General features: G+C 41.3%; 1 protein-coding gene across 1 annotated transcript in view; it reads left to right on the top strand.

Annotated features, from left to right (window-relative positions):
- The window catches only part of LOC138636777 (sickle tail protein homolog), a 52,710-nt gene extending 26,007 nt beyond the window's left edge, over window positions 1-26,703 (top strand). The window contains exons 2-6 of the mRNA XM_069725003.1: window positions 5,737-6,022; window positions 19,087-19,285; window positions 21,593-21,791; window positions 24,145-24,238; window positions 26,563-26,703. Of these exons, the coding sequence (XP_069581104.1) occupies window positions 5,906-6,022; window positions 19,087-19,285; window positions 21,593-21,791; window positions 24,145-24,238; window positions 26,563-26,703 (750 nt within the window). The 5' untranslated portion in view covers window positions 5,737-5,905. The remainder of the gene's footprint in view (window positions 1-5,736; window positions 6,023-19,086; window positions 19,286-21,592; window positions 21,792-24,144; window positions 24,239-26,562) is intronic.
- The last annotated feature ends 954 nt before the right edge of the window (window positions 26,704-27,657 follow it).

Below are 27,657 nucleotides of genomic sequence, written 5' to 3'. Positions count from 1 at the left end.
TCTTTGGAAATGCAGATGCTGTATTTAACAGTGTTTAAAAACAAGAAGCTCAAATTTAGGAAAAATAAAAAGTTTCAAAGCTTTAAAACTAAAACCTTCCTGCTTTCCTGCATTTGATTTGTGTTGTTGTTTTCAACCATGTAAGGGTCAGATTGGTGTACATGGTTGTCTTCGTTCATGAGTTTTGCATGTGTGCTGCTGCATCCATGATTTTATTTGAATGTGAAGAACAGTGAATCTTTTTTGGCACTGACAGTTTTAATTTCACTTTTGGCCTCAGCGTTAATCCCAGAAGGTTTTTAAACTAAAAAACATCCATCCTCTAACAGTCATAAAAAAAACTCACTTCTAATATTACCTGAATAAATTCAAAAAATATTCTGGTATAATTATCACATGGGAGTTATTTCATATAATAATATTCATCCATCGGACAACCTTTTGAACATCCAGTCCACAGCTCCATTCATCTGAAAAGAAGATGAGGAAACTCAGCTACTAATCCAGACTAACAATACGGAGACTGTAATCCCAAGTGAAGCTGTCGTCGAGCGAGAGGATAATTCTTCTTCTCTGCTTCCCTCTAAATAACAGCAGCGGACATCCAGGGTGTGTTTGGATGTGGAGCTGAAGTCAGACTCAGTGTGCCGAGGACACGCCTGAACTCAGGCTGTCATTTCTTACAGTGTGTGTGTGTGTGTGTGTGTGTGTGTGTGTGTGTGTGTGTGTGTGTGTGTGTGTGTGTGTGTGTGTGTGTGTGTGTGTGTGTGTGTGTGTGTGTGTACAGTGTGTTTGAGCCTGCAGGTTTGTGTTGTCGATGAAATGCCACCCAGCTCTGTAGATGACAGCAGCTGCAGTCAGGTGACATTTAGACAGATAGAAAGGAGACTGGGTGGTGAAATGAGACGCTTCTGTTGGTTTGTAGGACACGAAGGAGTGTGTGTGTGTGTGTGTGTGTGTGTGTATGTGTGTGTGTGTGTGTGTGTGTGGGTGTGGGTGTGTGGGTGTGGGTGTGGGTGTGTGTGTGTGTGTGTGTGTGTGTGTGTGTGTGTGTGTGGGTGTGTGTGTGTGTGTGTGTGTGTGTGTGTGTGTGTGTGTGTGTGTGTGTGTGGGTGTGTGTGTGTGTGTGTGTGTGTGTGTGTGTGTGTGTGTGTGTGTGTGTGTGTGTGTGTGTGTGTGTGTGTGTGTGTGTGTGTGTGTGGGTGTGTGTGTGTGTGTGTGTGTGTGTGTGTGTGTGTGTGTGTGTGTGTGTGTGTGTGTGTGTGTGTGTGTGTGTGTGTGTGTGTGTGTGTGTGTGTGTGTGTGTGTGTGTGTGTGTGTGTGTGTGTGTGTGTGTGTGTGTGTGTGTGTGTGTGTGTGTGTGTGTGTGTGTGTGTGCGTGGTGTGTGTGTGTGTGTGTGTGTGTGTGTGTGTGTGTGTGTGTGTGTGTGTGTGTGTGTGTGTGTGTGTGTGTGTGTGTGTGTGTGTGTGTGTGTGTGTGTGTGTGTGTGTGTGGGTGTGTGTGTGTGTGTGTGTGTGTGTGTGGGTGTGTGTGTGTGTGTGTGTGTGTGTGTGTGTGTGTGTGTGTGTGTGTGTGTGTGTGTGTGTGTGTGTGTGTGTGTGTGTGTGTGTGTGTGTGTGTGTGTGTGTGTGTGTGTGTGTGTGTGCGTGTGTGTGTGTGTGCGTGTGTGTGTGTGTGTGTGGGTGTGTGTGTGTGGGTGTGTGTGTGTGCTGTGTGTGTGCGTGTGTGCGTGTGTGCGTGTGTGCGTGTGTGTGTGTGTGTGCGTGTGGGTGTGGGTGTGTGTGTGCGTGTGGGTGTGGGTGTGTGGGTGTGTGTGTGTGTGGGGGAGGAGGTTGACGGTGCATTGAAGTACAACAACATTCACTGACTTACTCCATCTGTTCTTGTTCCTCTCTGAACTGTTGTTGTTCTGCTTCATGTGACACATGAATGTGTTTTTATTAATTCAGCTCCACATGAAGTCACAGAGTGTCTGATCACGTCTCCTCTTCATTCATTCATTCATTCATTTATTTAATGAAGCACCACATTTTAGAACTCACTCAGAGGTGGTAGAAGAAGATCATGGGCACACAAAGTACACAACTCACACAGTACACACCAGGCTCACGTCTGACTCCTGAACACGGTTTAATAAACTGGCTTTAGTTTTTCTTTCATCTTTGGTTAAAGTTATGGGAAGACGGTGGGTTTGATGGAATATAAACGAACACATTGGGTCTTAAATACGTGTTGACTTTTCTATATTAAACCTAGACCAACTTCTTTCTCTTCATCAAATGCAGCCAGCGACTAAACAGAGAAGTTTAACAATGCTGTGACTAAAATAGTATTATTGTCAATGAACATATTACTGATTAGAGTTCATGTATTGTTTTCTTATTAAAGAGGAAATGTCATTCAGTTATATTATATAACACATTTTGTGTTGTGAAAATGAGATAATTCAAACTTTTCTTATAGGAGACTATCAACAGACCAGGAAGGTAAGAACACAGAACAGTTTTCATAAAGCCTAGTTTAACTTTCACACTACTTTATAACTCTAACCCTCAACATCTCACAGGCAGAAACTGCAGTTCATTTATCTGCATTTATTGGCAACAGTCATGATAATTGGTTTATAAAATATGATGTATTTCTATGGATTACACTGCCGCCAATACTTTAAATATAGATTACTGCAGCACAACTGCTGATCTGGAAAATTGGGCGGCCATCTGCCTCGACCGGTTGGGGTGAGAGGAGAGCAGAGAGAGAAAAGGACAGCATAGAGATACAAGAGAAGAACTGTTGGTGGAGACGACAAGCGCAGAGCAGAGACATGCAGCTCCATGACGGGACATCTGGAAAAGAAAGAACAGAAACTACACGAGCGAAGGAACTGAATGGAGACAACAGACAATAAGAAGAAACTATGGGAGAGAAGAAGATGGTGAGGTATGAGTCAGTTAAAGAGTAGGAGGAAAGAAAAGAAGCTCAGCATGTAACGAGGTCCTCCAGCAGCCTCGGCCTATAACAGCATGTTATGAGACGTGTTGTTTAAAACCTTTTTGTGAAATCAGAATGAATTGGCAAAAAGAAATAAGAATAAAATGATATGAAAAATATTGTTGCGACATGAAAACAGTTTTGTTAAAGTGAGTTTGTAACTGAAGAAGATGTGTTTGTGATGGTGGCAGCTGTAAAAACTCTGCTGCATGGCTTTTAACATGTTTGTGAAACTGTCATCTCACACCGGTCCTCCTCGGAGACGTGGTCTCTCTCGTGTTCTCGGAGACGTGTTCTTGTGTTCTTGTGTTCTCTGAGACATGTTCTCGTGTTCTTGGAGACGTGTACTCGTGTTGTCGGAGACGTGTTCTTGTGTTCTTGTGTTCTCTGAGACTTGTTCTCGTGTTCTTGGAGACGTGTACTCGTGTTGTCGGAGACGTGTTCTTGTGTTCTTGTGTTCTCTGAGACTTGTTCTCGTGTTCTTGGAGACGTGTACTCGTGTTCTCGGAGACGTGTTCTTGTGTTCTTGTGTTCTCTGAGACTTGTTCTCGTGTTCTTGGATGCGTATTCTCGTGTTGTCGGAGACGTGTTCTTGGACACGTGTTGTTAGCCTCAGACTTCCTGTGAGGGTTGAACTGCCCGTCTTTAAAGTGCTGGCAGCATTTGATCAGATAATTCCTTCCCTTTACATCCAGTCTTGTTTCTTAACTTGAGAAGAATCGAACATCGTCACCTCCTGAGAGCTCTTTTCTTAAGACATCAGGTTCTCAGCCTGTAAGCTGCTGCAAGTCGTTGTTCCCGCTCTTTTCTTCGTCATATGACGATCCCTCAGCGGCTCATCTGACGCTGAATGGACGCGGTGCTGCATTTTATTTTTAGTTCCTCCTGAATCTGTTGTTCTCATCATCTGCAGAGCTGCATATTGTTGCTGCATTATCACAGCACTTATCTCCATACTGATGCACATAAACATTGAAACCACACAGCAACCCATCCACACTGACAAATAAACACAGATTCATATATCTATATTTATCCTTATTACTTAATCAACTAAATTTAGTTTTCTGAATATTTAGAAAAGAGTATTCCTAGATTTAATATTAGACATCATTGGACTTATGATGGAGAGAGAAAAAGAATAAAACTAAGATATTATTCTGACTGAGTTCAAACACATACAAACATCAATCTGTTTTCTTTACAAAACTACTTTATTTGAAAGCGTGTTTGAGGTACTCATTTACTTTTCCATATCAGGTTGTTTTTCCATATAAGACTACATTTCAGAGTGGATACTGGTTGGTAGAAAGCTGCTTGATTAGTTAATAAAACCATCGATATTCCTAAATTGTAATTTATTCAACTTATAAAATCTGCACTTTGAAATGCATGAATGGAGTGTCAGCCTGAGTAAAAAAAGTGGATCAAGTTTAAACAATAAAAACTCATTAATCGACGCATTAATTCTTCTACTGACAGTGAGAGCAACACTCACGTTATCACATGATCAATCTTCTGAGAGCAGAAACAACCAATCAGAGATGTGGACGAACCAAAGACAAGAGTTCATTTTATTTGTGATTCCTTAATATCTCGTGATGAATCTGTGAATTGAACAACAATCACATGGATTTACAATATATGAAATATCAACTATGGCGGGACAGTGGTGCAGTGGTTAACGCTGTCGCCTCAGCAAAAAGGTTCTGGGTTTGATTCCTGGCCTGGGCCTTTCTCGGGGGAGTTTGCATGTTCTCCCTGTTCAGGATAAAGCAGGTATAGATAATGGATGGATGGAAATATCGACCATCAATAAAGTGAAAATGGCTGCCAGAACATTTTGCTGATTTTTTTTTTGTAAGTTGTAATCAAAAATGTTTGATTTTGGGGCGGATTTTGTCAAAAATGTCTACGTAATTTGAGGAGTTTTAATGTGAAGAACACATTTCCCACAAACCCCGTCACTTCCTGTTTCCTCTGGTGAACAGATTTTATTTGGTGATGAAAACAGGAGCAGAGACTTTCTGAGTGGAAATGAGGAGTTGTTGTTAATAAAGAGAGTTTTGTTTGAAAAGATTTACTTTGTTGTGAATACTTTCAGATTCTGAGGACCAACTTTTTTTCTGGAATAAATTGCAAGAAATTAAAAAAAATTAAGAAACTCCCGCCAATTTTGATATTGATATTGATATTAATTACTGTGATTTCCTGGAGGGACTAAGGTGTTAAAGTGAGGAGTTTCTAACAGACCACAAATACACAAAACCAAGATTTATTTGTATTACTTATTTGTAAAATCCAGCCACATGCTTTAATTCCTTTAACTGTAACTGGCAGATTCATCTTGTCATATGAATGTTTTTTTTTCCTGTCCCTCCCTTTCCTCCCCTCCGTTCTCCCTTCCTGCTTCCTTACTCCTCCCCTCCGTCCTCTCTTCCTGCTTCCTCACTCCTTCCCTCCGTCCTCCCTTCCTGCTTCCTCTTCCTGCTGTCCTTCCTGCTTCCTCACTCCTTCCCTCCGTCCTCCCTTCCTGCTTCCTTACTCCTTCCCTCCGTCCTCTCTTCCTGCTTCCTCACTCCTTCCCTCCGTCCTCTCTTCCTGCTTCCTCACTCCTTCCCTCCGTCCTCTCTTCCTGCTTCCTCACTCCTTCCCTCCGCCCTCTCTTCCTGCTTCCTCACTCCTTCCCTCCGTCCTCTCTTCCTGCTTCTTCACTCCTTTCCCGTCTCATCCATCCCTCTCAGATCCTGGAAACTCCCCATCCAGAGTCTCCTCCGGTTCTGATTCTGCTGCGGGGAACCAGCCGAGCGGTGGCCGCCTCCTCGGTAACCCTGACTGCTCCCCCTACGGTCCGAGCCCCCCCCTCGAGGCCACGCCCCCGCTGCAGCCAGAGACGTCCAGCTGGACAGCCTGATGATGCAGCACGCCGATGTGGAGAGGAAGAAGGAGGTGTTCTTGGACCACCTGAGGATGAAGTACCCTCACCACGCTGCCATCCTCATGGGACAGCAGGACCGCCTGAGGGAGCAGGTAAGAGTCACAGCTCGGCATCAGCTGCTGGACTGTTTGACAGTAAACAGCATGAAACCTGTGTTTGTATGTGGATCAGAGAGTCAGACCCCTCTGAGACTCATCATGAACAGAAACACATAACGGCCGCCTTCATCTCACTGTTATATGAGAAGCACAGACATTTTAACCTTGAAGCAACAAGTTGTCACAGTTAGTCAGTACGTTCATACTGGTCATTGTACAACCAGTAGCTCCACCCCAGAGATCTGATTGGCCAAATAAACATTTGGAACAAATCATCATGACATCACATCCTGTTCATCACTAGAAATATCCCTCCACCTCCTCAATGGGAAAATAGAATTAGAATAGAGTTTCATATAATATGTAATATAATGTAGTTTCTACTTGTTATATTTCTATTAAATGACCCATTTGGTGAAGTCGGGTCTCTTTTGGTCCTTTTTGGTCGCTCCGAGCACCCGTACCGTAACACCACGGATAGTCACGCACTTACAGTCCTAGAGGAGGCTAGCTGGACCGGTTTGGTTTTATATTTTAAGAGCGAATTGTGGCACAATATGAACATATTTAGATGACATGTTTTATTTAGTTGGCAGTGTTAGTTGGCAGTAGGGTTAGTAGTCAGTAGGGTTAGTTGTCAGTAGGGTTAGTAGTCAGTAGGGTTAGTAGTGTTAGTAGTCAGTAGGGTTAGTCATCAGTAGGGTTAGTAGTTTTTACTAGTGTTAGTAGTCAGTAGTGTTAGTTGTCAGTAGTGTTGGTAGTGTTAGCAGTCAGTAGTGTTAGCAGTGTTAGTAGTCAGTAGTGTTAGTAGTGTTAGTAGTTAGTAGGGTTAGTAGTGTCAGTAGTTTTAGTAGACAGTAGTGTTCGTAGTTATTAGTGTTAGTAGTCAGTAGTGTTAGTAGTCAGTAGTTCTAATAGTGGTTGTAATGTTAGTAGTGACCCGGTGGCCAGCCTGCAGCAGTCTGCTACTGTTGGTGGTGTTCAGTGCACTGATGACCTCTAATTTGTCACTATATGATTTAAACTGAAATGAATGAATGTAAAAGTCTATCAAACATGCTGACATCCTGTGACAGCAGTGATGAGCTCGATTCTGGAAACACAATTCATTCAGACAAAATATTGAATTCTGACACCATACATGTAAAAAACAAGAACAAAATACATTTAACAGTATATATTATATTTGTCTTTAAATTCCGCATTTATTTTCAGATTACAATCCTGTTTTTTGTGTTTGTGTCCCCAGTAAAACTGTTCTCAGCAGTTTGGCTCACATGTCGCCCCCTGGTGGACAGAGGTTAGAAAAAAAGTATTCCTGTTGAAATCTGTGAGAATAAAAACTCATGGATCAGTAAAATCAGGGCAAAACAGATTCGGAGCAGCAACCAGTCGAGCTGCTTTCATATTCACAATAAAACATTTGTACCACTAAAATAGAATATGTGAAACACTGAACAAAATCTAGTTGGAGGAACTTGTAGTAAAAAAAAAAAAAAAGACAAAAAAAGAGTTTAACTAAAACGAAAACTGATCAACTTTTTTTTTTTTTAATATATATATATGTATATATATATGTATATATATATGTTATAGTTTGTTAAGTGAAAGGACACCGGCCACAACAAACCGACACCATTTAAAAATATTCATCAGTACAGTTTGTGTCGTCACCAGCTGCACTAAAGATCCATTTTGAATTGTCCATCACTGTCAGGACGCCGGGTTTGTTTCCTTCCGTTTGGATGATAGATGACTGAACTATATAAATAGTTGGTGCTCTGAACATATGAACGCTGTCTGTAACGTTACACAGAGGTTTGATAGGTAAAGAAGTTTCTTGTGCACCCTGAATAACAGGCACACAGTGGTCCAGTGAAGATGGAGACACCATTACCAAAAACTTTTTGATGGTCAACTGCCCCGTTTGTTTTCCTCCTGATGTACAGAACATCCCTGATGTTACACTATAAACTTCCTTTATAAATTATCTCCTGATTTAACGATTTGGTTTTGTTTAATTTTGCAAAGTGTTTCCTTACAGTCGTGCTACAGTGACTCACTTTCACCCCTTGTGGTACAAAGTGGTATTACAAGACAGGACGGCCGTGGCGAGCTGGTTAGCATGCTAACTTCAGTATTTGTCTCTGACATGTCATGTCATCCCGAATATTTCTTCACATTCTGTGGATTATTTCAGTTATTTATTTTTGGAACGTTTGAAACTAAATATTTTACAGATTGCTTGTTGATTAGATGTTTGTTTTTTTAGTTGATAAATCTATCATCTCAGCTCTAAAGTGCTGCTTTGTTTCTGCACTGCTGGTGAAATAATGAAGCTTTTTATGAGGACCAGTTGGGGCCCGACCAGAACTTTGTCTCAGAGGTTCCGGTTGGGACCTGAACGTGTCTCCTATGTGGAGACGAGGGTTGTGTAATAATACTGAATGTAACTGAAGATAGAAACAGGGTTTGTGAAGCAGGACGGACGGAGGACAGGAAGAAAAAAGAAGACAAACCTCCACAAGCATCAGCACAAATGATCTTTGAAGGTGAATGAGGACAAGCCTGTAAGATTTGTATCTGCTTGATGAATAATATAAGAATAATAAAAGACAGTTATGTACCAATATGATATGACATATAAACTGTGAGGGCTGAGGTGTCATGACTGAATATATGCAGTGTCTTGTGCGGTTTGTAACGTTGACAGCTTGGACTGGTGTGCCTGTCAGACTGGTAAAACCGGCATTATGTGCTGAGGTGGAGGAGCTGTGTTGGAACAGTACACACACACACACACACACACACACACACACACACACACACACACACACACACACACACACACACACACACACACACACACACACACACAGAGGGGTTGGGTTTGCCAAAGCACCTGAGTGTGACACAGACATGCTGACAGAAACAAAGACGTTTCATCCAGACTGGATCTTAGTTCAATCTTCAGACTTTGAGAGGAACGCTCGTCACTGGGAGGTGACCCGTCTCCTTCAGGTAAGATCCTTTCATGTTTGCATACAACTTCATCAGCCAGCTGATGGAGTCTTTGTTGGCTTCTTGGCACTCAGCAGAGTTTAGACAGCAAACGTTCAGTGAACACCAGCAAACCTGGAGCTGCTTCACCAACATTCCACCGTGCAGGCTGCTCTGTCTGACAGCTTCTCATTGTGTCAGTTAGAGACCAAACAAATCAAGAAACAACAAACGTAACGTCCTCCGGAGAGTTGGTCAAGTCTAACTTTATTTTTACAGCATATTTCATATACAATATGTTTTATATCCTGAGACAACGCAATTACAACACAATCTTAAAAGTGAAAGCACAAAAGAGAAATATGCATCAACAGGTGTTGCTGAGTGCAGTCATACAGAAAACACACACACACACACACACACACACACACACACACACACACACACACACACACACACACACACACACACACACACACACAGAGGGTTGTAGAGATACTGAGGTTTTGGGGTCGGGGACCTGAGAGACCTACATTATGTCCTTCAAAATAAAAGCCTTTACATTCTGATCATATCCAAATCTGTCATCAATTAGTCAGACTGGCTGGGGTGGCTACGCCAACAATAAGGCTACCAACAACTCTGGTAACTAAATCCAGCTGTAATTCAAGAGATGTAAAGGATTATTGTTCGTAAAAGACAATCATGATACTTTTGAGATTATATCGTTAGCAGCATGCTAACTGCAAGGATGCAATCGACTTTATAGTCGGTCAGCTGACAGTTGAAGCAGGTGAACTTCATGCTGAGAGGAGAAACACTGTTGAGCTGTCTCTCTTTGTAGAAACTGATCTTGTGCGCATTAATTAAAAGAGCTGATAGTTGAGAGATGGTTAAAAAGCGCCTCCTGAAGAGTTGCGTTCCTCCTGCTTTGTTTCTATTGGCTTCATATTACAGGTATGTAGACAGGAACGAAGACACCTGCCAGCTGATCGTGAAGTTACACTCGGACCTGTAATTACAGCTGTCTGAAGATGTTGTGAGCTGAGTCATAATTACAGTGTGTTCAACCAATCAGGGGACAGAGTGTCTACAGGGCAATAACACTGAGCTCACTGGTACCTCCAAATAACATGTTGTATTACTGAGATGCAAAAGGAGACCAAAACTAACATAGAAAACATTTTTTAATAAGTAATCATCATATTATTTGAATGAGGCCACAGAATGTTTATAGGTGAAATATTCACAATTAGATTTGTTAATTTATTCTTTTTTAGACAATGTACATGTCTAGTATAATGGTATCGATTGAAAATGTTATCAAAATAATTGTGAACACTAACTGTCGAGGGATTTTAAAAAAAACAGGAATTGCAGCTCAAACAGCATGTACAGTATATCTTCAACATAACTGGTTTGAAAAGGAGTGAACAGAGTTTTCACTATCTGCATTTAGAAGCGGCGCTATGCTGCTATTCAAATATTAAAGTCGGAGCGCTGCAGCAACAATTAATTTATTTTAGAGGAGAGGATGTGATGACTCCGTCTTATCTCTTAAAACAAAAAGGTTGTGGTACAGACGTTTCATATCTATGTCAGTTGTGAGTAAAGCAGATCAACTTTGCATTGAGTTGATAATGAGAATACGACAACCAGCAGCAGGAAGACGTAAACAAGCAGAGAAGATGATCACGTTTTCAGGATTATGGCTCACTGACGACCCGCTGTGTGTTTAAGGATGAAGGATGTGTGTGTTTGGGTGTGGTTGGGTGTGGTTGGGTGGGGCAGGCACTTATTTGCTCACTTGAATATAATGAGTGAGGCTTCAAGCAGCTTTTAACCCTGAAAGGGATTCATTTAATCCTTCATATCAGAGTCCCAACTTCATCCTCCAGACTTGTTCTACGGAGATTTAACATCTTTAGTTTAGTTTCTCACAGCATGTATGAAGGACCAGAACAGGAAACTTTAACTATCTCTACTCAGTATTCTTGCTGTCACACTAATATCTTTTCATTTTTTTAAATGCATAACTTTAGCTACGTTTACACAGAATAAAGTCTCATCAGAGGCAGTGAGCTCTTACAGAGATCAAATGTGTTTCAATTTCAATAAATCTTCCATTTGACTCTTTTCAAACTGGTTTTCGGCCACACAACCGGCTGACTGCAAGAGCTGCAGAACCTGAAGCTTCTCTGTGCAGCTAGCGACTTCGACTGCATATGAGGTGTTCAGGGAGCATCTGTAAACGGCAGCATCTAATAACAGCCTGCATGTTGTTCAGAAGAGCTGTAAACATTAGCTACATATAATAACCCAGGATAAACTCTCACCCTCTGAACTGTATTAAAACATATTTGTGCTGTGATGAACTGGTACCAAAAAAAGTATCATTTAGAAAACAGGATCAAACATTTGTGAATATTGCTGAACCCCATAATGTTTGTATGTTAATGTTAAGTCTGCCAAGAGTGAAACTGCTGTTTCATGACCATTAATCAAAAGACTGACTAAAATATATCTCTATATATATTTATATTTTAGTTGCATATAAATCATGTAAAATAGAAGCTAAAACCAGTCTTTTGATTATATTTAATATATATAGATATATATGCATATTTGATTTGGAAAACAGGATTTTTTTTTTTTTTGATTTGGTAAAACCGGATTGGAACCCTCAGAAACCGATGGACACAAATTGCATCCAAATTTCCACCCTTTCTTCTTGGTTGACTTGGGCAGCGAGTTTTCATCACAGGAAGATGCGTGAGGTATCGTATGAAATCAGGTTGTCTGCAAATGATTTAGCACCAGGTTCTCCACAAACATGCAGTGCGAGATAGGAGAGGGGCGACCATCATCCGGCCGCGCCCCAGCCCTGTCACGAACAGCTCTCCGAGACCAACCGAAGCTCTGCGGCGCTACGGTATCATCACGTCTAGGCGGGATTCTGACTTAGAGGCGTTCAGTCATAATCCCACAGATGGTAGCTTCGCACCATTGGCTCCTCAGCCAAGCACATACACCAAATGTCTGAACCTGCGGTTCCTCTCGTACTGAGCAGGATTACTATTGCAACAACACATCATCAGTAGGGTAAAACTAACCTGTCTCACGACGGTCTAAACTGTCCTAAAAAAGCCCAGATATAGCATGAATGGTTTGCCCTGACAATGTCCGAGATATGAGCTTAAAGGTGAAGGTCATGAAATGACCTTGGACATCGCCTCGAAGGGTTAACACTGACGTTGCTCTGCACCAGAAACAGCTTTGTGCAACTAAAGAAATGAAGTTCGATGCTGAACTGACATCTCTAAAGCAAAAACGTATGACGGTAACAAAGTATATTATTACTGACAGTGTTTGTATAATTAGTTTGCTATTTAATGAAGTAGTTCAGACCAGTTAGAATATATATACTGTATGTGACCCAACTCAAGTAGCTCGTCATCTGTCTATCGACCAACCCGAGGTCATTTTATGCAGAAAACAAACAAGTCATTCTGACCTTGTCAGCACTATTTGAATGGATGCAGCTCATGACCACACAAGCTCTATGTAAATATATTACAAATGGTGTCAAAATGTGATTTTGCTGTGGTTGTTTTCTCTTTACTATGTTCTTGCTAAAACCTTAGATAAACAGGCTATAACGTAAACTACAGACTTAACCAATCACCATTTTGTTTAGTGGATCAGTTATTAAAAAACTCTAACTAAAGGCAAGAATATGCAAAATTTTACCAAGCTGCCAAAACTGTGAGAATCAGTGAAGACAGGCTGCTTGGACACTGCAGTGACTCACTAGCGCCTCCTGATGCATTGAGTGGTATTACAACACAGGACATGAATATAACACTTTGAACCTTTAACATTGGTAGAAAATAGGCTGTAACTATCTTTGATGCAGATGTTTTATTGCAGCTGACCCTTCAGTGTGTGATTAAGTGTGTTATAAATAAGATTTTCATCAGATTATTGAGAGTTGTTGTAGTTTTCAGTAGAATGTGTGTTTGTTGATATTTTGTACTCATGAGCTGATTTTACTGTCACATACATGTTCTGACATGTCAGTTTGTAGACAAAAGGTCGGTTGCATTTAAATGAGGCTGCCCCATGTTCACTGAGTAATTTGATCTGATTTCTCTGAATCCTTCCCTGCCTGAGTTTTTCTGCAGTGTTGGCACGTTGTCCATGTGACAGGGAAGTTGTGTTTCCAGTATTGTAAGTTTGAGAGGTTTCAGGTAAACTGAAAAGGGACTTGATAAAAAGCCAAAATGAAACTTGATTTTGATTCATCCTCGTGTGCGTTTGTTCACATTAAAGCTGATGACCAAACACAGACATCACATGTAGCATCAGACTTTACAAACAAAGAACAAATTATATTACCAGAAAAATCTGTTTATTGTAACAGACAATTCTTCCAGTATAAATGTCTCGACTGGACCTCTACACACATTACATTGTACACTTTGTAGATGTTGTAAAATCATGATTTGGATTGTAGACTTTCCCCCATTCTTCACAACTTATTCAAACCAAAAACTGAGGATCATAGTTCAAAAGTTTGAATTCTATAATCCTTCACTCATGTGATCTGATATGATCTGATTTAAGAATGTGACTGTAATCCAGAGAAGACATCTCACACTGACTGAGCTGTAGAAGCAGTCCTCTCATGGTTGTAAAGCGATGTGACAGAGTGAGCCCTCTTCCCTCACAGAAGATCTTTTCCTCAGCAGAAATCACTTCAAACAGACAAATATATCTAGTGATGAGCAGGGTGTGATGTCATGATGATTTGTTCACTTGACCAATCATATCTCTGGGGTGGAGCTACTGGTTGTGTAATAGATAGTTCGCTGTTTGTCAGATACACATTCATCAACATGTCAGTAAAAATGAGTTCCAGTTGCTGCTGTGTTGCAGACAGCTTCAGGGCTCCACAGTGCTACTAAACGTTTCCATTGGTTGCACCAGTGAGCCTGAAATTCAGCAGAAATATAAACATATTTATTTGACCTTCCCAGAGCGCAACATTTTTTGACTGTTCAGTTGAGAGTTTTGGGGCATTGGTGTTGTAATCCATCTGAAATCCCCCCTGAGGAGAGCAGAGCAGTTCAACGGACCAACAAACAGGAAGCCGGTCGGGTTCAGGATGTGTTTGACTGGTGGCTGAGCATTGTGTAGGAAGGGAAATCTGTCTGAGACAGACCTCCACCTCACGATGCCAGCGCTGGAGGGAAGACGGGGTAAACAAACTTGTTTTCTTAACTACGAGTTCAGGATATTGAGTTTCATCAGCAGTTTATTAGTAGAAGAGCTCTTCATGGCTGCATCCACAAATGCAGGTTAAAACTCTCCAAAGAAGAAACCAGGTAGAAACATGATCCAGAAACACCGCCGCCTTCTCTGGACCGAGATCATTGAAGATGGACTGAGGTGAAGTGGACAACTGTCCTGAGGTCTGATGGATCACAATCTGAGATTCTGTTTGGAAATTATGGACGCTGCATCCTCCAGGTTAAAGAGGAGAGGGACCATCCAGCTTGTTATCAGCTCAGTTCTAAAGCCAGCATCTGTGATGGTACAGGATGCATTAGTGCACAAGTAGCCACAGTTGGTCTCCTCCTTTATAGCATGTATTGTAAGCTAAATAAAAAAAAGTTAGGCGCAGCAGTTCATCCAGCAGTTCATGTAAAAAGTTATTCTGAAGCCAACAGTCGGTCACCTGATGTTTCCTACGGACCTTTTTCACAGAACACATTTGGACTTGTTTTTAGGAGAACAACAGGTGTTATTAGTGACATGATCAATGTCTCTGCTCCAGGTAGGTATCTGTGTAATGCTGCATTCACGTGATCATATCCACCGTGTTCAGAAGAGAGTCCGTATGAAACTGTTAACCTCTGTTAGCTTGATAAACTGTTAGCCTCTGTGGCCTCTAGACGCCCTCCATATTGTGTTTTTACAATTTAACCACTTGAATGCCAAACATACGGTGCACACGACTTCCCGTGTTGTAACCACGAGCTTACGAATTCCATTTGAAGGCAGCATCAGTCTCACCAGCGAGTCACAACACCAGGAGTCTGAAATGAATTGGAATCATATCTGATGTTATTGTTCTTTTCCTGCTGAAACATGTCAGACTCTGAAAGACTTTCTATTACCAGTCTCGAAAGACTCACTATCCTCTGAATTTTTAGGCTGCAAGCATCCCATAATGCAATGCGCTCTATAGACCGTATTACTCTGGTACTCTTTCCACAGTATCTGACACATTGCTGTCTTTAATCTGGATATTTTCATTCACTTGGTTCTGGAGTTTGAGTTTCACCAAACATCAGCTTGATATCTGCAGAATACTGCTAGCTAGCACAGCGACCTGGATGTAGGGCTATGAAGGCTTAATGACGTTATAGGGTTCAAATACAACATACTTCTGTGGTTCTGTGGTTTACCTGCTGCAACTCATCACTTTAAAATCTCTGTTATCCATTGTTGAACTGCAGTGCCTTTTTTGAGACTTAAATACTTCAAGTTCATCATAAGTGATTAGATTAAATTTATGGTTATGAATTTAAAATCCATAATAATAAATCTATCACTAAAAGTAATGTATTTATCCATTTTCAATATTGAATACAGTTGCTGTTTAGATAACTAAACCGATATTCACTAGAAAAATCAAAAGGAAATGGTGAGAATGGACACTAGTACAAACCCACTGTTGGCATCACATCAATCAATCAATCAATCAATCAATCAATCAATCAATCAATCAATCAATCAATCAATCAATTATAAGACACAGTTGTAGAACAGAAAAATTAAAAAAAATTGAGAACAAATTAAAAACAATTAAAATCAAATTAAACGTAAAATAAGACAATTAAAAAACACTGAGACACACAAGACAATAGAGAAAAAAAATTAATGTAGAAGATAGATTAATAGCTCAAATGACAATAAGAGTGATCAAATAAAACCTAAATAACAATAAAAGTGTAAAATAAAAGCTAAATGACAGTGAAAGGAACTAAAAACTAGTATAAAAATGAGGACAATTCATTAAAAAGATTAAAGTTAATCAGAAGGGTGGATAAAACATGAGATAGGATTGGTAAGAGGAAGTAAAAGTATGTAAAAGTAACTAAATGGATGATAAAAGGTATGAAAGTCTGGAAGAAATAAATCAAGAATAGCAAATAGATAAAAAGAAACTTTTAAAAGTAAGTATAATAAAATGAAGATTTGTTTAGAAGCCATTAAAAGAGGTGGATCCTCTGGCAGTCTGTTCCAGCAGCAGTTTTACTCCTGCAGGAAGCGGTGTTGAGTCTCAGCCTCATTTCACCAGCTTCTAAAGCAGTTGGACCAAAACATCAGCTTCGTCGACCTGCACACGTCCCTCCAGATAAACAATCACTGAACAGCAGGTCCGGATGAAACAAGCCCGGTGCTGAGTTTGTGTTTGTTGTGAACTGATTCCAACATCTTCTATCATCATCTTTTACAATCTGTAGAGACACGAACATCCAGCAGAGCTCAGCAACATCATGAGGCCGCGGAGCGCTGGGGCGATGTGCTGCATGTCATTACAGGGCAGTGACTCAGGCTTTATGTGTGTGTGTGCGTGTGCACCTGTCAGGTTGCAAACATCAGTTCACCGGCCGCTTGTTGTTGAGCTACCAAGACAAAGTCCACATCAGACCGCTCACCTCCAATCAACTCACTGCTTTATACACACACACACACACACATGGACACACACACACACACACACACACACACACACACACACACACACACATGGACACACACACACACACACACACGCATGCACACACACACACACGCATCATGTGACTGCACCTGAGAGGACCCTCAATCTAAACCAGTACAAATACAAGAGTCAGGAGTTGTTAAAAAATAATCCCTGTTTATTTCAGCTAGAGACGTCTGTTTGTAGTTGTTACTTTCATCTGTCAGATTTGTTCATACTGCCATCAAATTCATTTGATACTGTTCATACAGTTATTATAGAGGATGGTATGGATGGTATTATAAAATAACCTTCTGCTCTGACCTCCATGGAACGACTGTGGTGCCTCACCTGAATGAATGGAAGAGTTGAGACGCTGAGTAAATGGAAATAAAAACAGAATGCAATGATTTTCAAATCCCATAAACATGCTGCCATCAAATTTAAAATGATAATATTGTACATAAAACAATAACATTTCTCAGGTTCAACGTTTGATATGTTGTCTTTAGTCTATTTGCAATTAAATATGAGTTCATCTGATTTGCAAATCATCACATTCTGTTTTTATTTAAATTTTACTTCACTACTTTTTTGGAAACAGGTTTGTACGACCAAGCTAATATAAACCAAAGCAATGATATTTTACACACGAACCGCTGCAACTCTGGTGAAATTGTTTCCATGACGACTCACAGTCCCTCTACCAACAGAACCATAGTTCAGTTTGTGAAAGTTATATTTTAAAATATTTAAATTGAAATATATAACGGTAAGCTGTTTTCATAAAGTTAAGGTAACAAACACACACACAGAGTACACACTTCCTCAATAAATAAATCTTGTTTTTTAAATTAGGTTGTTTTTTATCTACTTTTAGGATTTGTGTGAACGTGTGATGATGTTGAAGGTCATATTTATGCAGAAATATAGAAAACCAGTGAACATGCAGCCACACACACACACACATACTCACACACACACACACACTCTCACACACACACACACACACACACACACACACTGCTTCAGTAACTGCCAGCATGTATTTACATCAACTCCGAGACAGCTGTCACATTCGATTATTCAAATCAACTGATAACATGCCGAAGTTGTACGTTTGGACTTGGAGCGCTCCATGTTTTGTTTTTTTAAGATAAATCTAGGTGTGTGTGTGTGTGTGTGTGTGTGTGTGTGTGTGTGTGTGTGTGTGTGTGTGTGTGTGTGTGTGTGTGTGTGTGTGTGTGTGTGTGAGAGTAACGTAACGTAGCGTAGCGTAACGCATCGTATCGTAACGTAACGTAGCGTAGCGCAGCGCAGCGCAACGTAACGCAACATAACGTAACGTAACGTAACGTAACGTAACGTAACGCATCGTATCGTAACGTAACGTAGCGTAACGTAACGTAGCGTAACGTAACGTAACGTAACGTAACGTAACGCAGCGTAGCGTAGCGTAACGTAACGTAACGCAGCGTAACGTAGCGTATCGTAACGTAACGTAACGTAACGTAACGCATCGTATCGTAACGTAACGTAGCGTAACGTAACGTAGCGTAGCGTAACGTAACGTAACGTAACGTAACGCAGCGTAGCGTAGCGTAACGTAACGTAACGCAGCGTAACGTAGCGTATCGTAACGTAACGTAGCGTAACGTAACGCAGCGTATCGTAACGTAACGTAAAGTAACGCAGCGTAACGCAGCGTATCGTAACGTATCGTAACGTAACGTAACGTAGCGTAGCGTAACGTAACGTATCGTATCGTAACGTAACGTAACGTAACGCATCGTAACGTAACGTAGCGTAACGTAACGTAACGTAACGTAGCGTAACGTAGCGTAGCGTAACGTAGCGTAGCGTAACGTAACGTAACGCAGCGTAACGTAGTGTATCGTAACGTAACGTAGCGTAACGTAACGCAGCGTATCGTAACGTAACGTAACGTAACGTAACGTATCGTAACGTAACGTAACGCATCGTATCGTAACGTAACGTAACGTAACGCATCGTAACGTAACGTAACGTAACGTAACGTAACGTAACGTAACGTAACGTAGCGTAGCGTAACGTAACGTAACGCAGCGTAACGTAGCGTACCGTAACGTAGCGTACGGTATCTTATGTACAGAAGCCGTATCACCGTGTTTCACTGGTGGAGGATCACGTCTTTTTCTACAAGTACACACTACTCAGTGTCTAACTTTCTACTTTTAGCAGAAAGACTTCTTTTCCTTCTTCCCATATAATCCCAGTGTTTTTTTTCTTCTTTCTCTCTGTCCAGGTGAGGACTCCTCGGCCTTCTGAAAGCCCTCCTTGTGCAGGTGTGCTGGGCCTGGTTGAAGACCAGAGCTCCCTGACCTCAGACACCATGTCTGATGGAGACAGACAGCAGCCATCAGGATCCTTTACAAGAGGCTGTAAGGCCAGAGCCAGTCTACCTGTGGGCCGCTCCAGTGGTCAGACCAGAGAGAAGCCGCTTGGTTGGTATACACACACACACACACACACACACACACACACACACACACACACACACACACACACACACACACACACACACACACACACACACACACACACACACACACACACACACACACACTCAGGTCTACACTGGGATATAAAAAAACTGCCGTATGAAAGGATGTTTCACCTGAATATCCCTCTGTCCACCCTGACTGTACTGTTATTATCAGACTAAATCTAAAATCCTCTACATTAAATGAATCTTGTTTAGTTACTTACTTATTACTTCATCTGCATAAAGTCCCTGAACATTTTCATCCCATTATGCTGCCTGTGATGTTTTAGTGACATTTAGTACAATATCGGATCAAGGTTTTTTTGCCCTGATGTTCTGTCTATCTGCTCATTCCAACTCTGTTGTAACACTTACATTTACCTTAATGTCGATTACACATCGAACACACTGAGATGAGAGCTGCAGCCCACTGAAGACTTGGAGAGCTGCTGCTGAAATCACTTTAAACACACAGTAGTCAGGTTGGATTTTGTCCTGCGCTCAAGTTACTCACTGAGTTAACATGCATAAATTGCGTCTGATTTCACCTGCTGCTGGTAACAAGCTACTTTCCATTTCGGTGAGCTGGTATGGAATCAAATCTCTAACAATATGATCAAACAAAACTTCGTATATATCTATGATTTTTTTTAAACCCTTTTTTAAACAGTTTTCTTAAATTTACTGAATTCAAATGTTGATTTAACTCAGGCTTACCTGAGCAACCTCCTTTAGTTGTGTCTTGAACAAGCTGTACAACAAGCAGCAGCAGATAACACATCAGTAGCAGTGTCAGGAGAAGGAAATGATGCAACCACAACAGACAGAATCATGTGTGGAAACTTCAGTCCTGATTACCTTAGTTTCAGTTTAGAATATTTTATCTTCATCCACAATGACCTGCCTGAACTATAGAAAAAACACTTGTTCTCTTCTTCTTCCTTTTTGGCCAACAAACTATGAAACTGTGGATTCCAGTCGTCATGTTGTCAGAGTGAAGAGAGACAGTCCTCGCAGAGATTCATGGGAACACAGATATCTTATAAACACAGAGATAAACATACGTACAACTTAATGAGGGAGCAATAACCTCGTCTGTATACTCTGCAGACAACAGACAGCCTGACTGTTTGCTGCAGTCAGTATAGTTACTCTAATTTAGATCTACCCAAGCTAATAGCATTTCAACAGAACAACTGGTCCAGACTGTTTCTGAGTCTCTCACTGTGTAACCTGTGGTAACTTTAAAAACACCAGAAGTGTCCTTACAGTGGACGGACGTCTGAGCCCAACTCTTCTAAGCTGTCACTCAAAAATCCATTAGCCAATGAGGGCATATCTGCATATAAAAGTGCTTCAGGTCTGTAAAATGGTTCTGATCCAGAAGTGTCTTCAGCTGCAGTACCAGCGAGTGCCACTAGAGGTCGGCTCCAAAAAGCCTCCGGCTCCATAGACTCCCATTCAACTTCTGTCATCAAATCCAAAGTGAATAAAATGTGTCCATCAGTTATCTCGGTGTTGTTAGCTAAAGTCACTCCTTCTTATTAGTTTTCTGGAGGTCCATCTGAAAATAATCCCTCATTCATTAGAAAAGAAGATTCAAAAAGACCTGTTTTTGGGGGCGTGTCTGTTTGATTGACAGGCCTGTGGTGCAGTCAGGTTACAGCTATCGGTGGGCGGGACGTAGTATCGTCAGGTTTCCGATCAGATTGGTCAGATCCACCGCTGGCTCCTCCCCCAGCTCGTCCAAATATGGTCACTTCCTGCTCCAAACCGCTCCGAACTAGCAAGATGCCACACAAATAATTTGATTCAAAGTTAAAAGTTTGGCTTTTTCTTTTTGTTTTGTTCAAGTGTTTAATTCATTTTTAAAATGTTATTTATGTTAGGTTTTTTTTCTTGATTATATGGACACAGATGTGATTCCATAGACCGGGTTCTTTGGCTTGCTGGGATACTTAATGGACCTGAGCCATCATTGAATAAATCAGTTTCACTTGCTTCTCCTGCTATGACATGTCCAAATGTGTGCTGCCGTTACATTCACTGCCTCAGAGCTCAGCACATTAATAAGCTGTCAGATTCATCTACAAACACACTCAAAGACGCTGCAATAAGTCACATCTGTGTGAAGCTTCATGCTTTAGTTTGTAGTTGCACTGCAGAGATTCAGATTTCAGCATCTGAATATAAGAGTATCTCTGTGAGTGAAACTTTCACGTCAGATGCTGTGTGCCAGTGTTGACGTCTGTGTGCGCTGCCTCAGGTGTGCTGTACCTGCAGTATGGGGAGGACACCAAGCAGGTGAGGATTCCCACCGACATCAGCAGTCTGGACGCTCTGCGGACGTTGTTCGTCACCGCCTTCCCCCACCAGCTCACCATGAAGATGCTGCAGTCTCCCAACATGGCCGTTTACATCAAAGACACCAGCCGCAACGTCTACTATGACCTGGAGGACGTCAGGTGAGGACGGTGGACACCATGTCTGTCCCAGAAAACTATAACACAGAACAGGAAGAACCTAACATACAGTAGGCACACACATCACTAACCCTATATACGTCAGGTTATTCTGTGTTGAAGTTCATTCAGAGGCAGGTTGGTTTATTTTGTTGTTACACTTAGGAAGGTTGGAAAAGTCTAAAACTCTTGATTTTGGCCTTTTGAAAATAATTAATGATCAGTTTTAACAACTTCCCAGGATGTTTCTTACTAACTTCTTATTATTTTCTTAGTAGTTATGTATAACCTTGTCCGAGTAAAATCAAAACGTTCTCCAGCCTATCAGAAAACTAGTGAAAAAGTCCAGCTCTCTCCAACAGAAACTCTTCTTCCTTCTTGTGCAGCAGTCGACCTCCTCCCTCTTCTTTAAGAGACTGACACCCAGAAAATCTCATTTAAAAAAAATTAAAGCACAACAGGAACTCATCCTGTTTGGAGGCAGCCTGTCTCCTTCAATACAAAATTAAAATATTGCATCTTCAGACGCTACACTGACATTACAGAGCACTAGCTGTGGGGCTACATCAAGAATTAAAACTTGTTACACAACTTTTACTTCTTTAAAGATAAATACCAGAGCTCCCTGAATGATGAAGCTCATCTTTCCTCAAGGAAACTTTAGTAATCTAAAGACCTTTCAGATATGATCATAGTTTGATCTTGAAACTTATGGTTCCTCACCATCCAGTCCTCATATCTGTAAAACTTCCCTCGGAACAACATTCAATATTCACTGAAGTGACCAGTTGCTATCTTCGAGTCCGATATTTAGCCCTCCTGAATACATGCATTTTTCTGACTCTGAACGTCACCTGAACCAGCGAGTCCAGTCGGTTCTGGTCCGCACATCCAGAAACTGTTCAGGTTTAAACATCAGAGGAGCACACAAACGTCATGTTTCACTCCAAATGTTTTTATCCTATCCAGCCTCTCTCTCTCTGTGTGTGTGTGTGTGTGTGTGTGTGTGTGTGTGTGTGTGTGTGTGTGTGTGTGTGTGTGTGTGTGTGTGTGTGTGTGGAGGTGGTGTCACTCTCTGTATTATGTTCTGTCAGTCACAGACCCCCACCCCCACCCCCACCCCAGCTGCTCATCCGCTGCCTCCACAGCCTTTAAATGTGCTGTTTGTCAGCCCGACTGCAGTGTGTGTTTGATCACACCTCCACGTAATATTCAGATCTTTAGAGTTAAAAGCTTCTGTGACTCCACCTGCTAAACATGATGTACACTAGCAGCAGAAAATAGTTCACTGTTGTAACGTACACATTTACAACTCCATTTCCCCAAAAATTTAAATAAAAACAGAATGCAATGATTTACAAATCACATTAACAAATATTTAATTGAAAATAGACTAAAGACAACATATCACATGTTAAAATGGAGACATTTTCTTGTTTTATAAAAATATTTGCATATTTTGAATCTGATGTCAGCATCACGCCTCTATAAAGTTGTTCCAGGATCATGTTCACCACTGAGCTGCGTCAACTCTTCTTTTAACAACACTCTGGAAACATTTGGGAACTGAGGAGACCAGTTTCTGGACTTTTGAAAGTGAAATGTGGTCCTGTTATTGCCTAAGATATAATTTTAATTGCTCATCAGTCAGGGTCTCCTTTCTCATATTTTTCATTTTGATAATGTGTCAAATTTGTTCAATTGGAAATCATGGACGCTGCATCCTCCAGGTTAAAGAGTAGAGGGACCATCCAGCTTGCTATCAGCGCTGTCTTTGTGCTCTTTGCAATAAAATATGGGTTCATGGGATTTATAAATCATTGCATTCTGTTTTTATTACATTATACACAGCGTCCCCACTTTTTTGGAAACAGGGTTGTAATAGTGAGGTTGGAATAATGAATCGTTGGCCTGTAAAGCACAGGACTCGAACACCACTGTCCGGGATTCACATCCTGCATCTCATCAGGGTCACACAGCAGGAATATTCATATCATTCATATTGAACAGTTCAGAAAAGATGAATAACTGCATATTGGACATCATTTGCTAAATGGCCGGTAATTAACAACATACAACTTGTGTCAAACCTAAAATTGAAGACAATAGTAAGTACAGTTTGAGATCTTTTAAAAATTGTATTAAAGTACTTGCGGCATACACTAGATGGACCCTTTATGAAGAACATATCTGATGATAACTTAGTGATTTCAATTTACCTGAACTGAATCTAAATTTCAAATCATTTGTTGCATGTCTTTAAACATGATTCTGCATTATGTTCCGTCCGTTTTGTCCAGTTTGTGTGACTCCACACACATTGAACTGTCACTGTTTGCATTGTGTTTGCTTGTAGAAACATCACGCCCCACTCCTGTCTGAAGGCGTATCATAAAGACCCAGCACACGTGTTCAACCGCCACGCCAGGCCCACCAGCACAGAGGGACGGGTAGGTCATCCTCACGCTTTTTATTGAAGCCTGTAGTTTTGATAGAAGACTGACTGCTTTCAACTGTGTTTCACATGACTGATGATATCTGGATGAGACTTCAAGGCATTACAATGCCTATAAAAAGTATTCACCCCCTTGGATGTTTCACCCTTTTGTTGCTTTTATACATGAAATCATGGTCAATATAATTTGGCTTTTTTGACAAGAATTTGCAAAAAAAGCTTCTTTTATGTCAAAGTGAAAACAGATTTATACAAACAAATGTCAATTAATTAAAAATATATAGTGTAAAATAAGTGTTTGCATAAATATTCACCCCTTTAAAGTGATTGATCTAATTCAACAGAGGTCCAGCGAGTTGATTCCAGCAGTGTCACATTAGTGAAATGGAGATCAACTGAGTGCAGATGATGTGTGTCCAGTGATTGTAGTATAAAAACACCTGTCTGGGAGGTCCAGTCTCTGGTTCATCAGTATTCATGCTACAACTGCAACATGAAGACAAAAGAACTCCAAGCAACTCAGAGAAAAGATCATTGAAAAGTATAAGTGAGGAGATGGCTACAAAAAGATTTCCAACTCACTGGACATCCCAGAGTTCAGTTAAATCCATCATTAAGAAATGGAAGGAGTATGGCTCTTGTTTAAATCTGCCTAGAGCTGCCGTCCTCACAAACTGAGTGACCGGGCGAGAAGAAGACCGGTGAGGGAGAACACCAAGACACCTACGACCACTCTGGAGGAGGTGAAAGCTTCAGTGGCTCAGATGGGACAGACTGTACATACAACAACTGTTGCCCGGGTTCTTCACCAGTCGAAGCTGTATGGGAGATGGCAAAGAGGAAGCCACTGTTGAAAAAAGCTCATGAAATCTGGCCTGGAATTCACCCAAAGGCATGTGGGAGACTCCAAGGTCAGTTGAAGAAGGTTCGTTAGTCTGATGAGACAAAAACTGAGCTTTTTGTCCTTCAGACTAGACGCTATGTTTGGTGAACACCAAACACTGCACATCTCCACAAACACCATCTCCACCGTGAAGCATGGTGGTGGCAGCATCATGATCTGGGGATGCTTCTCAGCAGCAGGCCCAGATCTCAATCCAATCGAGAATTTGTGTCCGGACTTGAAAAGAGCTGTTCACGGCCGATCCCCGAGCAACCTGACGGAGCTTCAGCTGTTCTACAAGGAAGAATGGAGGAAAATGTCAGAGTCCAGATGTGACGGCCTGATTGAGACAAATCCACACAGACTCAGTGCTGTGACCGCAGCCAAAGGTGCATCTACTAAATACTGACTGAAGGGGGGGAATATTTATGCAATCATTTACTTTACCTTATATATTTTAAATTAATTGACATTATTTTGTAAAAATCAGCTTTCACTTTGATATTAGAGGGTTTTTTTTGCAAATATTTGTCAAAAAAGCCAAATTATATTGACCATGATTTCATGTATGAAAGCAACAAAAGGGTGAAACATCCAAGGGGGTGAATACTTTTTATAGGCATTGTATGTCAGTTCAACCCGATGTCAAGGTAAAGCGTGAAGGCGTGAACATTACATGTTTTCCTGTAGTGGACAAAAATGAAACCTACTGAAACATTGTCACCTCCTGGATTCAAACCTCATCGTCCCACATGGCAGTCTGTGACTAATGAGACTAATGACACTAATGACACGGCTCATTCCTTCTAATACTGCCAAAACAATAACCTTTGTTCTTGGTACCAAGGCCTCTGCTGCGGGACCTTGGTCACATGATCCTGTGTCACGTGACATTTACGTGTGTCTAAGTTTCACACTTACAAAACGTGTAACTGTCACGCCTAGACAGCCTATAACATGGCTATCCCACGTTTTGCTATAGTGGACCGGCATGTCTATTTCACACTATGCTGTGATTCTGCGTTGACGATGGACTGTTGTTTGTCTTTGTCTTCATTGCTTTAGTATGGATCACTGCACAAGGTGGATCAAGCTACTTATATCAGAAAGCACTGGCTTGTACATCCCAGGTGGATGTGTTAAAAAGTAGAACAAGTATATTTGAGGTAAAAAAGTAAAGATGTCCCGCAGCCATGGGAAGAAGTAATAGATCTGAGTGAGTTGGGTGAATCATTCCAGTGTGAGGGTGCTTTAAATTAAACACTTCTTTGAAATGCAAGGCACAATAAAGGAATATGTGTCAGTGAATAGGATGATCAAAGTCAAACTAAAGTGGCATGAATAATGCAGTGTTACACGGACCAGCAGGAGCTCAACATACAGCAGCATACGTTCCCCTGAGCGGTGACTCGGCTCAGTACGTGACCCCTGTGCAGACAGCAGGTGGCTGTCTGACTGTGTACAGGAGGAATATGAGGACGGACAGGTTCAACGGGGCCACACTCAACACGCCGGGCCCCATAAACGACGCCATCACCTCTGGGCCAATCAGCAACAAAGATGTCACCCCGTTATGACCCGTAATTACAGCACATCCCCGAGCTAGTCGGTCATATTGGAGACGCTTCAGCAAAGACCCAACTTCCGAGAGCAGAGATCCTTTTGAGGTATTCTGAGTTAGAGAGTCCGTCTAACTTAAGCCCCTATCAGACTGGCTTTATGTCCCCAGTGGAGGCTCATTTAAATATTATCTGCCCTGGTCAGTCATCTGCTCCAGAGAGATGATGGAAGTCAGTTTTTAGGCCCTGCTCAGCAATAGTTGCAGCAGAAATTAGATTTTACAGTCCAGAGCCACGTTCTTGTATTTTGTCGAACTATTCAGCTCGTGTGGAGATGGAGGAAGATTAAATTGTTGCGGGTGAATCTGCTTTAAACTGCGTGTCTGCCTCTCGTGTCCTGCGTCTGTTTGGGGCATTGGTTGTTCACATCCCTCTCAGAAATTAATGCAACGAATATGCAAGATGCTATAAACACATGACCTGTAGGGGCAGTATGCAGGCGTGACAGGGTCAAGGACCCGAAAAATGAAATGGAAACAAGTCTGAGACTTGTGTCCATGTGTGGCAGAAAATGCTGAAAAAACAGGTCTTCTTGAATCTTCTTTTCTAATGAATGAGGGATTATTTTCAGATGGACCTCCAGAAAACTAATAAAAAGGAGTGACTTTAGCTAACAACACCGAGATAACTGATGGACACATTTTATTCACTTTGGATTTGATGAGAGAAGTTGAATGGGAGTCTATGGAGCCGGAGGCTTTTTGGAGCCGACCTCTAGTGGCACTCGCTGGTATTGCAGCTGAAGACACTTCTGGATCAGAACCATTTTACAGATATTTATTCATTTATATACAGAAAATGTTTAGAACAGCCAGATCAGGATGTTCTAAAGTTATCATTGTTTCTCTCAGTGCTGCAGTCTATAGGTGATTATTAAGTCATCAAATGTTGCGCACATATCACATAACGTCC

The sequence above is a fragment of the Brachyistius frenatus genome, unplaced genomic scaffold, assembly GCF_029030835.1.
Source record: "Brachyistius frenatus isolate BFR_SWC_R1_liver_20210118 unplaced genomic scaffold, ASM2903083v1 Contig_405, whole genome shotgun sequence".
Taxonomy (NCBI): domain Eukaryota; kingdom Metazoa; phylum Chordata; class Actinopteri; family Embiotocidae; genus Brachyistius; species Brachyistius frenatus.
The sequence above is the reverse complement of the archived record's forward strand: the minus strand, read 5'-3'. Positions and strand labels throughout refer to the sequence as shown.